This window comes from Bradysia coprophila (assembly GCF_014529535.1).
Source record: "Bradysia coprophila strain Holo2 chromosome X unlocalized genomic scaffold, BU_Bcop_v1 contig_173, whole genome shotgun sequence".
Taxonomy (NCBI): domain Eukaryota; kingdom Metazoa; phylum Arthropoda; class Insecta; order Diptera; family Sciaridae; genus Bradysia; species Bradysia coprophila.
In genome coordinates, this window is record NW_023503302.1 from 2,683,240 (window position 1) to 2,698,477 (window position 15,238).

The 15,238-nt window shown below is 34.9% G+C and overlaps 1 protein-coding gene across 5 annotated transcripts in view; it reads left to right on the forward strand.

Annotated features, from left to right (window-relative positions):
* Positions 1-15,238, forward strand: part of LOC119068144 — a 50,590-nt gene that overhangs the window by 28,529 nt on the left and 6,823 nt on the right. For 3 of the 5 annotated variants that reach the window (XM_037171607.1, XM_037171608.1, XM_037171609.1), the window contains 4 exons: positions 9,546-9,911; positions 9,989-10,276; positions 10,345-10,902; positions 10,994-11,213. In XM_037171607.1, coding sequence (XP_037027502.1) covers positions 9,736-9,911; positions 9,989-10,276; positions 10,345-10,902; positions 10,994-11,213 — 1,242 coding nt within the window. In that variant the 5' untranslated portion in view covers positions 9,546-9,735. Of the gene's footprint in view, positions 1-4,616; positions 5,428-9,545; positions 9,912-9,988; positions 10,277-10,344; positions 10,903-10,993; positions 11,214-15,238 lie in introns of those variants that run through there. The other 2 variants (XM_037171612.1, XM_037171610.1) reach the window with 2 other exon arrangements.

Below are 15,238 nucleotides of genomic sequence, written 5' to 3' on the forward strand. Positions count from 1 at the left end.
TTTCATTCATAAAAGTGTTTCAGCTTTCTGTCCGAAATTGGCTGGATTTTTTATTGTTTGAAGTAAATAATATTAAGGTCGTAATCGAACACACATATTATATATACTGTAAGTAAATGACGGAAATACAACCATCGAATATTATATACGTAAAAAGTAAGCAAACGGGGAAAAAAAAGCGAAATGGAAAAAAGCAAATAGAAATAAGCAAATGAAAATGACTTCCAGCTGAGTACACATAAACGACATCGAAGTTAATAACCAGATGCGTATGGAAAAACACAAATTCAAAATAGAAAGATGTTAATTTGTCTTCCCATTCAACAATTTGTTAGTTTTGTTTTATGTCAGAAATGTGTTTACCTTACCACCCGAATCCCATCCATATCTTGACACACCTACATCACATTATACAATCTTGCAAACAAAAGCACGACGACGATGAAGTTGTCAATGAATGAGATCATGAAAATAATAGTAGCAGATACCGTTATTTGCCGTTGATCCGTCATGTTCGTGAAGAGAAATGAGAATTTTTTTTTTCAGTCATATTGTACGGACGATTTTGGTTCACTGTTTTCATAGCCTGTCATACCTTAGGCTGATAATAGTATGCTGGGCGTTTTTTTTTTTTTGCTAGTCGAGACATGAAGTATATACTGCTATATCTGATCTAAAATTACACATTCAAAGCTTCTGGGAACCAATTTTTTGTGTACAAAAAAATCATTTTCACTAACACTCGTGCAACTCAACAAATAAAGCAAAGACCGTGAATGAGTTGAGCTTCATTGATTATAGCAGAATGTATGTTTACCCAGCGAGTGTGTTCTATAGTATTTTCGAATTATTTCAGATATAATACGTTGTATAAACTTTGGGTATTACCAACGGTAACGTTTTTACTGATAACAATTTCACAAAACAGCAGCCAACAAAAAGAAACGTAAATTGATGTTCGTACGATATAAACGATACATCAATGGGATCGCTCTTGAAAGCATTCGCAAAGATTGAATATCAATCACCATTATTCAATAAAAGCTTCAGAATGCATACAACGCTCTATACCTGTAACACATCCATGTTGTACAGCTAGAACACACAAAACAACAACAACAACAAATTACATCATCAATAGTTTGCCAGTTGTACTATAACTTTTTTTTTGCCGTAGACGCTATCATAATAACATAAAGCAACATGCGCTCTAAAATATACTATACGGTCACATAGTAACACAACCCGAACACGGTTGGGGTGTTAAAAATATATATTTTTGGGGTCGTATTTATGAACCTTAGTCAATTCTCATTCCATTCATTCATTTTTCCGTATAAACCAACCCCTTGACGCTGGCAATGTGAGTGCTCAACACAACTTTCTCGCATAATGGCTCGAAAGCGACTTACACAACATAATAAGCATTCCGTCGATGTATATAGATATAAAAGAACAAGGTACGGTAGTATTTTATCGCAATCTTTGCACAACTTTCTTGTTCTTCTAATACGTTTCACCATTGATCCACATGCGGGTTTGTGTATAAAAATAACCTCCAATTGAGCATTCGCTACAATAGCTGGATTTTCCAACATTTCCACTTTCCTACACACGTCCTTCTCAATGAATTCGATATTTCACAAAATTGTACGAGATAAAATGAGAAAACGATATGAAATGAACGAATCAAGGAGTTGTGTGCTAAAAATGGTATGTTCGGATAGATAGTATTCCGTAATAATTTCATTTGGGTGGAAAAGAGAGACACACGGCTACAGAGCCGGATTAACCCATGGGCAAAGTGGGCCCGGCCCAGGGCGCTGGGAAAATAGAGGCGCTGAGAAATTAAATTTTTTCGACAGTGTAATCATTTCACGTTCAACATAAGTCATGCACAAATCAACGTCGATTAAAAAAAATTCGCGCTCGCTTCGCTTGCGTCTGTACATTACATTCTTGGGGTAAATGTGAGCTACAAGAAATGCATATACACATCTAACTTGATATTTTTGAATAATACACGCACATCGACTAACCCAAGGCTGTTCGTATTTGGTTATTTAAAGCGTTTTTCTGCTGATGGTCCTGCTTTAGAAAAGTTGAACTTTGAGGCTTCTGGCTGAAGACACTATAAATAATTTTCAATAACCATTCCATTGCTTCATTTTCGTCAGCCGTCGGTGATAGTCGGATGATGGAAAGCTTTTAGCTCATGAGGAATTTTCGAAAATTTTGTAAATTCCTCATGAGCTGAAACCTGCTCATGATCGCCGGACAACGGGAGTTTGGAACAAATAAAGCAGCTGGAAAAGCTGCAGAACAAATCCGTTTCCGCCCATTGAAAATTGTTCATGGCATATATTCGCGATTTTTTTTGTCGAAATCCAAGGCCAATTACCTAAATTTCAAGATCTAACACTTTCAGAGTGAAGACAAAGGATCATTCTAGAGTGCCCTAAACTTCAATACTTTTGGGATCCCGCGTTCTAGATCCTTGAAATTGCTTCAACCAACGCAAGTCGTTTTTTCCGAATCATGACCTTACCCAACGCACTGCTCCTAGCATGAACATAAGAAATAGGCACTCCGTTTCTTTCGTGTAGATAGGTGACTTGTTTCAGTTGTGTGAGTTCAAACACACAATTCAATCAATCTTAAGCGGTAGTTCTCATCACAAAAGCCTCCAAATTCGACGTTTGTCAAAGTAGTGTTCATGCTAGGAGCAGTGCGTTGCCTTACCAAGTAGAGTAAATCTCGCAATATAATGAAACTGTAACAGTATCACAAATATTGTGTCAAAAATTCACGTTTTTTTCTTGGTTTTTCCTCACAACGTGTTCATGTTCTAACGATCTTCCAAGGGAAGTGAAAAGTGAGAATAATGAGAGGACATTCGAGTGTAAATTGAAAGAACACCTGAATGAAACTATAGAATTGTGATGTAAATTTGAATTGTAGTGTTCATTTTTCAATGTCTGTGATTATGGAACTTTGTATTTGAAAATAGCTATTTGCTAAATAAATTTGTTTGATTTGATTTGTTCTTCAAGAAGAATTTCAAGAAAAAATTGTTTCGGATTCATTCTACAAACTTCAAACTTAAAGTCCCGAAAAATACGAGCGAAACCTTTTTATAACTTTACTTGATTTTTGTTTGTGGGAAAGTTTTGCGAATTAATCACGAAAACTCTGGTTATATCATATATCTCTCATTCATATATGGTTATATGTTATCATAAGCTTGCCAACTCGCCTCGCTCGCCGTTTCTAACTACACATTACTTAGAAAATAATATTCTTGAGGAAATGTTGAAAACATTTTATTTGATTTGATTGACAATGTACAATTTCTTTAATAAATTTTTCATGCGGCGCCGCAAGGCTCGTTGCCCAGGGCGCTGTAAATGCTAATCCGGCCCTGCACGGCTACGTTTCTTTGCTTTCTGTTCTCGTGTGTATATGGGACCTGTGAAACGTAACGAAATAGTGTAATCATTTTCGGTGATCAAATTAATTTTCGTAGTATTTTTGCGCAGAGATAACTAAGAAAAAACAAACGATTTTTCTATTCCATTTTACAAACAACGTTTCGGTGTCATTGATTGTGATGGTTATCTACAATTTTTTTTTCTTCATTCGATTGGAGCTTTCGGTTTTTCTTCCATGGTGTTGATTGACACCAGAGGCTCACGTTGGAAGTGTAATTTTACTACAATGTTCCGATTACATTATTCGGTCAACGGAATATCGTCATCTCGTTTGCACAGTCGTATTTCCGATAAACAAAATGTGGCAAAACAGTCGGGTGACAATGTGATTCCATTTACTGTAAACCGGAACGAGTCCACTGTTCGCTTTACAACTTCCGGTTGAAATGTTTGGGGAACGAAATGATAAGCTAAATCAGTCATAGGCAACCCAATAACTGTGCTAAACATATCCATTCAACTTAACAGATTGACATGGACACGATTAATACAGACATTGAATTTCATTATCAATTTACGCTGAGCTTGAAAAGTAAATTTGGAATAAAAAAAATAATTTATAATCCCATTCAATTTGCGTCATTATTACTAGCCAAAAACAAAATTCGAACCAAAAATATCAATGGAACAATGAACACCAATCACACTTCATCTGATTAAAATTCGACTCGCTTGTTTTGCACTTCAACGGTTGCCGATAACCGATAACCACATTCATTTATCAATGAACTCGTTATCAAATTTTGCTATCTTCAAAATCTTGTACATTCAGCCGCTCGACTATAACGATTTTAATACCAAAAATATTCTTCGTCGTACAAAGCGTCGTATATGCAACTCTGTGTGTATTTCTAACCCACTTAATTCCATGCCAAACATGTGAGTCTTCTTTTTCACTCCCAATTCATTATACTCGGCGAGTGTATTTTTTGGTTATTATCCTTGCGTTGTTGTTACTACACAAAAACCCCACCGCACACCGATATTTTATTTTTTCTTTACATTCATCCAGCTATTATTTCTGTCTGTAGTATCTTTCACAGCTTTCTGTATGGGAATTATATATACATTGAGATACATAGAGATATATACGGTGCCGCACGGGTATTTGACAAAATTTCAAATATCATGTTTTCAGTGTACCGCTGACTGAGTTTGCCGATAGTGGGCTCTCCGGATGATATGGACATTTTATTGTTTTGTTATGTCGTTGGGCCATTTATATATAAAAAAAGAACCAAAATATAATATGAAATCCGTGAAAGGACTGTAATTGATTTATGTGTTGTTAAATGGTTTCAAATTGACTCTGTAATTATTTTTCAGCCGAGCCAAGTAAAAATGACATTTTGTTTATCTGATAAATCTACAAACGAAAATAAACAATTCGCAACAAAAAAAAAGTGTTTCGTTTAGAGTGCTTTACCGTATAGTAACATACATAATATGTAGAAGAATTTAATTGATAATTTTCATACATGTGTACGAGTTTCGTTTTTTTAATCTGAAATGGTATAGCTGATAAATACAATTTTGTATATAAATAAAAAAAGACAAAAAAAGAAACAGTCGAATTTATCACTGTGCAAATACACAAAAGGAAAAAAAAAGAGTTTCTTTCAGCATCTAATTAAATAGAGAATATATAATAAGTTGTTGGCTTTGCAAAGCTATAATATAGGAGAAAGGGAACGAAAAAAAAAAATCTTCAAGGTCATTTGATGCGTAAAAAGAATGCTCAGCTGGTACACTTCGTTTACATTTAAGCCAGCGATAAATAAACGTATATCGTATCACATATGGTATCTAAAAAATCATGACTGTCGTAGTATATTATATATATGTACACATTATTGCAGCTTCGGAGCGAATAAATTATTTATTTTGACAATTTGATTTCGATTAAAGCTTGATTGATAAAGGAAATTGTTAATGAGTGAGTTATGTAAATTTTCGTTGGTGTTTTTTTACTGTTGTGTATTCTCTCTATCTATAAATAGTGACTTAGTTATTATATATATTATAACGTCTTCTAGGTTTTTGGTTATGTCTGTAACGTGTATACAAGTTCATACGTAAATAATTGATTCCATCATAAATGTCTAATAAGCACGATATCAATGAAAATTGAATGTCTGTCTGATATATAACTTACATCTTTAAACGTATACAGTCGGTTCAGTCTTCGCCCTTAAATAGGTTGACAACATGGCGTGGTGTGTGTAACTTGGTACCTTCATATTTTAGTACAACATAAATTTTTTATGAAAAAAAAAACATCAGTTTTGAATGCATTTAAATTGTTTCTGACAACACGAACAGATATACACTTTCACAGCGGTATTTACAGTCAATTATTATTTTCCAATTAATTATCATCTCTAGGGCATTCATAGATTCATGAGCCCTTTGACTATTTTAATTAAAAATAAATTTTCCTCGCGGCGCATTATATCGACGATGAAACCTTAAAGTCAGGGCCTGTTTTAAGTGAATGAAAAATTCCCAAATTAAGCGATTTTGGCTAAATTCACTCCTATGGTCGCTTATCGAAATACGTATGCTCGTTTTTATGACTTTGGCAGTTGTTTTTGATGTCCTCAAGCAAACTAACTTTGTATTATATTTTCTATCTATCTAAAGCGCACTTTACGGTATAGAAAGCGAACTTTTAGTCGCTCGATATAGAATCGTACATTACGTTCTTGTTTAGAGATTTTTATTTTGCCGAAATGGAGGTTTTTAGCCCCGAGCCGAAGGCAAGGGCTAAAATCACTCGTAGCATAATAACAATCTCCAAACAATTACTTAAGGCATTTTACTTGCGAAGCCCTGCAAAAATGAAAATTGTGACTTGTCCACTCGACTTCGTTTCGAAATATTTAGTCCATATCGAACCGAGATACCATTTTTCAGTTCTAGTAGCATAAATATCTATTAAATTTAAACAAAAAATTTAGAAATTTTTGGAAATTTGTAAGAATTTTAAGAATTTAATTCCTTAATTGGCCATGCTCAAAGTGTATACGTTCTGCATCCCCGAGTAAATGTTCATTTTAATCAAATTTACCGAGACTAAAAAACTATTCTCTTTAAAGTAAATACATTTAAGACATAAATCTTCCAATTTTAACTGGAACACTCCGCTTCAAAGCATTTTCATCCCCAAGCAGCGAATTGTATGTTCAATGTTTCTTCCGTTAATGCATTTTTATTCCATTCAAGTTAGTAATGGATAAAATTGAATTTTCGATGAATTAGAAAACTTATGTCTTGCAGGAATTTAAAGCCTGGGAATTCTATGGCAAGAGAGAGAGCTTTTTGGAAATATATATATTGAAAGTAGGGCACCGTCGTTGAAAAACTAGGGTATAATAGTGAAACTACAACTTAAAAACATTCTAGCGCTGGTGTGCCGAAGGATAGAAAAACTATAAAGTCGCTACGTAACACGATTCTTTTTTTTCCCTTCTTCTATCTATCTCAATATCCGATTCAACTTCGATAATAACATCGTAAAGGTACAAATTTTCTACGATAAAATGTTCGATAGTAAAGTTTCCGCATTAAATGTGAGTGAAATTCTTCACAATTAAGTTTTCCATTCTCTTCGGAAAATGGAAAATGTAATTCAACATTCGATCAATTTGATTAATGCATGAGCTTATTCACCGTGAAAATAAGTTTCATGTAATTTCAAAATTTTATTTCCATTAAACCAAATGTAGAACTTTCTGCACTGTTTAAGTTTTTGCTATACCCCCCTCCGATAACTTCCTATGTATCCCGTTGGCATTTAACCGAAAGTTTTCGAAAGTGCTAAGAAAATTACGGGCAAAGAGAAAAAAATAAAACTGAAATTAGTAAATTAGTTTTGGAAGTCATTATTAAATTTAACGATAAATGTGTGCCGTAAAGCACAATGAAAATAGTATAAATTTTTGAATATACAATCGTACGATTGCGCAATGGTGGCCACTCTACGATTTTTCAATTTAAATATACATATGTATGTACATTAAAATCAAATCTTATATGTATATACTCGCAAAGGCAGTATAATATGGTATTATATGTATATGGCAAAAAGTGGTAGCGTTTGAGATATTCGTTGGCCTTGGCCATGACATTGGCGCCATGTGCTTTTTTACATCTGATGGCCATACAATTTCATATCGATCCTACGATTCCATTATTGTGTTTGAATTTTATTTTTCTTCACTTTTTTGTCTATTTTTTTTTTTGCTCTGCTTTTATGAACCACATTGCTTTGCAGCTCCACCCACAGTTCTATATTCTTGACATTCCTTCCTATTTCTGCAAAGGAAATTTACACAAAACCTTTTATACACATAGTGTGCGAGTGGATGTGTGTGTGTGCGGTAATCACCATAAATTTTCACAAAATGAATTTATCCACACAATTTTCCATTAAAAACGTAAAAGAAATTATTATGTGAGGAGTTACTTAATGGATTTTCATTTATACACTTCCCAACATAAGTTGAATTGTTTGTTTGAAAAGTTTTTTTTTTTTGTAGAAGAAATTTATCTGCCTTTAACTCGTTGAAATCATTGATCATCAGATGAAATTGAATATTTTCCGCTAACAAAAACCAGGCAATACAATTTATGTACAGCACTAAGTACTCAAACTCGAAAATCTTTTTATTAACATATAAATCGAAGCAAAAATGTTTAAAAATGCATAAACGAAATAGGAAAATTGTTTTCTTATTTACACAATCACTTTTCAAGTATATTGTTAGCAAAAAAAGAAGGAATTTATGTTGTATCATAATGATAACACGCAAAGACCGCGAGCCCACATGCATAACAGTCCCTGACCCGAAAGTAGATAAGCTGAATTGAATCAGGTCAGGTTCACATTGAACCTGAAATCTTATTTTCGGGTTTATGGTCAGATCAGGTTCAGTTCAACCTTCTTCGCACATCTTCACCTAATGTAGTCAGCTGATATACATAGTGAAACTAAATAATTGCCATATGTTAAGTGAAATGCGAGAGTTGATCATTACACTGTCCAGTTGCGAAAACAAAGAATATTTTACGTAAATTCCTCTCTTTCTCTCTCTCTCTTGTGTTTTTGAACAGCAAGTCTCGGAAACTGTCTTTTCGTCAAGGGTAGAGTTTGTTTATGGGAGCCGAAGGCAACGCAAACAACTACACGTCCCGAAAATCATTTACCGAAGTAGAACTGTTCATCATGTAATGAATTTATTTTGAAGCATCCACTATTATTGATTGGCCTGATAAAATTTCAAATTTTCAACTTCCAGTGCGTCATACCCCGCAACATAAATTTTATTTTCAAATTCCATGTTTGTGCATCACTAGTGAAGCCAACCGATTAATTTGTGTGAAATTAACCAGTGAAAATGTAACTTTACCGGTTGGATTGTCTATACATCACTAGCTACCTTGGTAGTTACTTCATTTCAACATCCTTTACGATGCAAGATGACTGAGACATACTAGGGCATTTTTACATTCCGCTCAAGTATCGGAACATTTCTTTTTACTATATGGTGGTCTTATGAGGTACTGATGCGGATATGGACTCTTGGCCTATCAGCAAAAATTTACCGGGTTTTTCTTGCTCACTGGTTTCCTTAATTTCCAACCGAGTTGAAACAGCATACATTATAAAACGAATATCGTATACACTCGAACACTCCCAGCACAAGTAATTGAAAGTTTAGAACATTGTTGACTTTTGTGTCACATAAACAATGTTTGAAATGAATTTGCTTAAAAATGGTGTACATTACATACACACACCGGCTTTTGTTAACTTACAAACCGTGCGAATTTATACGGAAAATCATTTTGCAAACCTAAAAAGCTTTCACCTACACCATCTTCCAAGCATATGGAGTATATATAAATTTGAAAATTTCTGCACACAAATGGTCGATCGATTTTGTTCTGTTTTATTTTAAGAACATTTTATTAGCTACCTCCATGTACCTAATACTGGGACACAAATTGTACAGTTCGCATTGATTTTCTTTTTTCTGAAATTTGTTTCAGATTGCGACATAAATGCAGTATACGATAGTGGCCTTTTAATAGGCCAACGTTTAGAACAATTACTCCGACTACAAAGCCATCGAAAACTCAACGGATTTCGACACCCATACATACCGAGACAGAGAAACTCAATATTGAGATTGTTAGTAGTGGTGCAGCTGCCGACGGCCAATACAGCCTAGTTCGGCCGATGTTATCTGCTGTGGAAAGTCACTTTGGGCCTGGCCGGGCATATTCGCATCACTTTGCTGGGCCAGCTGTTCCATCGTTGCTTCCACATTGTCCAATATCAACATTGCCGGTATTAAGTTCCACAGCGGCTGCAATGTCAGCTGCAGAATTTGCCAGACCACACCCAAAACCCAGGTAATTAGCGCTCCACAATCCAATTAGCGCTTCATAGAAATTCAAAAATTTTTATTTTAACATCTTTGTAATCTCAGATACAGTAATGGTCCGATACGGAATGGGCTGACATCGCCGCGTTCAAAATACTCAGAACAAACTGGTCCAGTTAATTTGGCTGTATCACAACAACAAACATCTACAACTCTCTCATTAGCAGATACTTCCATATCCGTGCCCCAAACTCAGTCCAATATTGAACCCGTGTCGCCATCAATATCGAATTTGTATGGGCCGCCAAAGCTACCGTACTGCCCACCTCAAGTTACAGGTGCTCATGTCTATCCATCATTAAACTATCCCAGTCTTTATGCACGAAGCTACGGGTAAAAATGTGCCAAGCGAAAAATTTGGATCCCTCTAAACACAAAATTTCTTTTTCAAATTCATCTAGACCACCGGCTCATTATCCTCCACATCCATTGACCAATCGTAGTCAATTACATCATACGTCATCGTATATACCAGGTCAACTGGACTCTTACTCAAATTATATTCCACAAGTGAAAATAACGCCTCCATACGTTATATCATCTTCGCAAACATCGCCAAACGGCAATGGTTCAAGTTCAGGTAAACCGTCTTTAGGCAACGATCGATCTCAGCTGTCACTGTTAGCGCAGCAGCAACAACAACAAAATTCAAATATGCACAATAAAGATAAGGAAAGCAAACTATATTTATATGTGCCAACGGCCAAAACTCATCCAACAAATGTGATTTCATCATCGGATCCTGTTCAGACATCTTCACCTTCTAGTTATGTAAGACAACAGCCATGTAAAGCATCTTCAGCTGGTGATTGTTCCAGTACAATTACGTCCAATGATAAGGCTGCAGGTTTTAAGGTGCCATCAGGTAAAGAAGGTTCACTTAAGCACAGAATTTTAACGAGGCCTTACGCTGATCGAGAAGTCAAATCGAAACCATCAATTCATGGTACTATAGTCAGGTAAATTTTTTATCTCGAATGTAATGAATGTAACCGGGGAGTATTAGCGATGGAATTACAGTGTAAACGATTTTCTCTTCTATCCGAACAGATCAACCAATAACAACAATCCGTCAACTAACTTTACAAAAGGTTCGTTGATCGAGTTGGCGAATGGGGATTTACGTCCCGTTGAAGATATGCGAACGGAAGATTTCATTTTGTCGTCAAATAAAAATCCAGAACTTCAAATGGCTGACACAACAGTGGTGAAAATTGTGCCTGGTATGCAAAATAATGTTTTGATCACGTTCAGCTACAACGGCAATACGGTGAGTGAAATTTATTTTGACAAAAATATTGTTGATTGTTCTGTAATAAACACCCATAAAAACTACGTGATTCATCGTCAACTGTAAAAACCAGCTCCCATTCCACTTGCCAACACAAAGTTCGGCAATTTCTCAATTTTGTTTTTCAAAAAATTTTCTTCTTATAACTCCCCTACGATCTAATTTATATTTGATTTAAAATGCTTTCTACGCAGTTCGTTTGTCTATTCCACATTATTCCAGACATATAATTCTTTAGAAAAAGAGAAGACTGTAAACGAGTTGTTATCGAACAAGCTTTGTGGAGAGGAAAAAGAAATGTTGTTTTTCAATAAATCCTAGTTGTGTCCATTCAAATCTGATTTGAAAAGAAGGAAAAAATACACACCAACCAACCAACCAATGACAACGTATCATGAGAATTGGTACAGCAGTTGGATCTGTTTTCTAATTTGTTGGATCAGTTACTTGGTAACCAAACATTTGAAACGTTAGCCCGACAAGTTAAAAATAAATTCAGTGAGAATTTTATTCTCCCTTTTTATTGCGTCTTTGTCGTAATAAGCCGTCGAATAAGGAAAAATTTCGCTAAGCTTTAAAGTAAGTAGTCTTGGAAAATGTACAGATTTCAAGCGACGGACGATGTAGACGAAACATTGTTTATTTCTATGAATTTAGAAAATCTTTTTTCGAGGATGTTTTTTTCTTCTTTTTAACCGATTCGAATACCTATAATATAATAGAGAATCATAATGTGTACACCTTTTAACACAAAATAACAAACTGCAAGCCCGTTGTTTTATGTGTAACTGCTCTTTTTTTTGGTGTACTAAGCCACCTTCATCGCTCCACAGAATTTTTGTTTTGTTGTTAGTGTTGTTGTTATTATTATTATGACAAAGAGCATCCCATCGTCCACCCAACCAATTATTTTCATTATTTTACTAAAAATACACATCCTCCCGAGGAAATGAAAAATGGCAAACTCCCATGTATGTGAACAAGAGAGTTTCAACGATAAAAAAAAATTGACTTCAGTCACACAATGCATCCAGTGTATCCTACTTTAAATGTTACAAGCAATTTTAATTTGTTTCTTTTTCCTTTTTTTTTAATCAATTGGTGATGGATCACCAATCACCATCGTCGCTTTAGCCATGTTTGGCAAAGCCGTGTGATCGTCGCGACAGTTACAAAACGGTGGAATATATTTATTTTTTTCTTTTTGACATGCCAACGAGATGTCTGCATCCCGAAATGTAGTCAATTCCAATCCGATCAAGAATTTGATATGTTTGCATCGAGTGAGATCTTGTCGTGTCGAGTCTGGGATTGTACATGAAATATTTTTGTTAGCATCTGCATATAATGACAGTCAATTAAAGTTCTTTGTTCGTTTTATTGTTTGTGCAAAATTATGGATGGTGTTTCATTTATGTATCGTACGTTCTGGTCAATGCGTTATTTTACCTCGTTTCCATGTACTGTATTTTGTTACAAAAGTTTTTTTTTTATTATTTTCGTTGTAACCAACCTAATACACCTTATAACCGAACCAAATATGTGTAAGATATGTATGAAACATCACATAAAATGCATACAAAAACAAAACACGGAATGAAACACTGAAATGGATGATTTTCTGATACGAGTATTGTACGTGTTTTGGATGATTAATGAAAATTTTAGTTGTGAAATATGATAAGGAATGCACACACACTGGACTGAAAATGAAAAATGTATATAAAAGATGACTACTCTTGGTTTCTGGTTTGCATTCGTGACTTGTTTTGTTGATTTCGAAAAAAAGAAGATTATTTTATTTTTGTAGAGCTCTCTTGTTTTGTTGATGTTGTCGTTGTTGTTGTTGCAACCATCAAGGTCATTTGAATGGTCAATTGGACGTTCAGAACAAGAACGAAAAAGTAGATAAAATGTGTGTGAGAAATCAAATTGAATGGAAGGTCTAGAACGAAAAATTGTAAGCGAAAAGTTGTATCGGTACTTGATAAAGTCTTAAAACAAATTTAAAAAAAAATGTGAAGAGATCGCAGCAAAACCAGTTGTTGGCTGGAGTCGTATTCAAGAGGGATTCTTTTGAAAAACAACCTACCGAAATCGGACGCATTTTCCAGTAGACTTTTTTTTTATGTCCCTAGAAAGGTATTCGACCCTAGAAGCCAAAACCACTTTCAAAAAAATTCTTCGAAGTTTGTGTGGCTGGTAAAAGGTGATCAAAAACCGAAAACTTGCACTTTTCTTACAAAAAATTCTCCAGTTACGCGAGCTGTACAGGGTCGTGTGGGGTGTCATTAGAAAGGTAATCACACGTACTATTGAGCTGAATAGGGACTTATTGGGTTTAAAATTCATTGACACTGAAATATGTGCAGTTGAAGTTTTTAACCGAAGACTTACACTGTTCATTCTGAAATTTCTCGAGGTATACAAAACGTACATGTTCGTGTGGGGTATCATTTGAAAGGTAATTTAATGTGCTTTTGGGCCAAATAGGGTCTTATGAAGTTTGGATGCATCTATGATGAAATGTGTACACCTAAACATTTCAACTTCTATTTCATCGTAGATGCATCCAAACCACATAAGACCCTATTTGGCCCAAAAGCACATTAAATTACCTGTCAAATGACACCCTAAAAGACCATGAACGTTTTGTGTACCACGCGAAATTTCAGTAAGAACAGTGTAAGTCGTCGGTTTTTTTAACTGCACATATTTCAGTGTCGATGAATTTTAAACACAAAAAGTCCACTGGAAAATGCGTCCGATTCCGGTAGGCTGTTTTTCAAAAGAATCCCTCCAACCATTCTGTATGGCACTGTCGATCTGTTAGGACAATTAACATAATCTAAAATTTTAATGAACATTTAGTACTTAGAATTATAACCTGATCTTTTGCAAGCGAATAAAGAAAAGTGGTCGACATACACATCACAACTTAGCTGAAAAAATTACCTGCGAATATTTCGCTTCTTAAGAAAGTCACTTGACTTGAGTTTAAAAACTCTCATGTTTGTTACATCTGGAAAGTTGGGTCGCATTTGTTTTCCATAAATAATTATTGGCATCGCCAGGCTCAAAAGTATAGGAAAAATCGGTTTTAAATTTTGTTTTCGCTGAACATCCGTGTTATTACGTTGTGCATCTGCAGGCAAATTTTGTTTATCTTCGAAGAGGAGATTTCATCGTGCAGCGAAGGCAAAATCAATCTAAACGATAAACAAAAATATTTCTGCAGTAATGTAATAGGTATTTTAGACGACAAGGCAAATCAACAAAAAAGAAATGATTTGACGAGATAAGTACGTAACGAATTATTCAGCTCCCCAGAGGCACACTTCGTTGAAGTCCATTCGACTCAGTGACGAACAGCAAACTTGTGTTGCCTTTACTGAGAAAAGAGTGAGTGATAAATGGTTTTTTTCGGACACACAATGTGCGTTATCATTCTCGGCCTGCGACCTCTTATGGCAATCTATTTCATTTTTATCCCGAGGATCTTAAAGTTTACATGCATCGAAAGGAGTGCTCCTTCAAGCAAACATGTAAAATAAAATTTGCGATGCATTGTAATGAGCAAACCGGCTAAAATACACTACTTATACAAACAATAGCATGTATGCAAATCATGCATAGAAATTTAATTAATTCCTCGATTGTAAATACAGTTTGCATTGTGCCTACTCATTCAAATTCCTTTAAAATCCCTACTAAATGCTATCCTGAGTTCAAATATGGGATGGGCGAAATAGATTAGGCGGTTTTAGCGAAATTATCGGTAACAGTGGAAAATTTTCGATCGAGTTTCGAAAGTCTACTTTTTCTGGTAATATAACATATGACGTAATGACGAAACTCTTACTCAATTTTGTTGGTTTATTATCTTATTGGCAAACACAGACAATTCGAAACAGTTCTCAAATATTTTAATTTTACTATCCGCTTTCACCAGCTGTTAAGAATACACATAGTCATACGTACGATTCGCTTACTGAATGAAAATC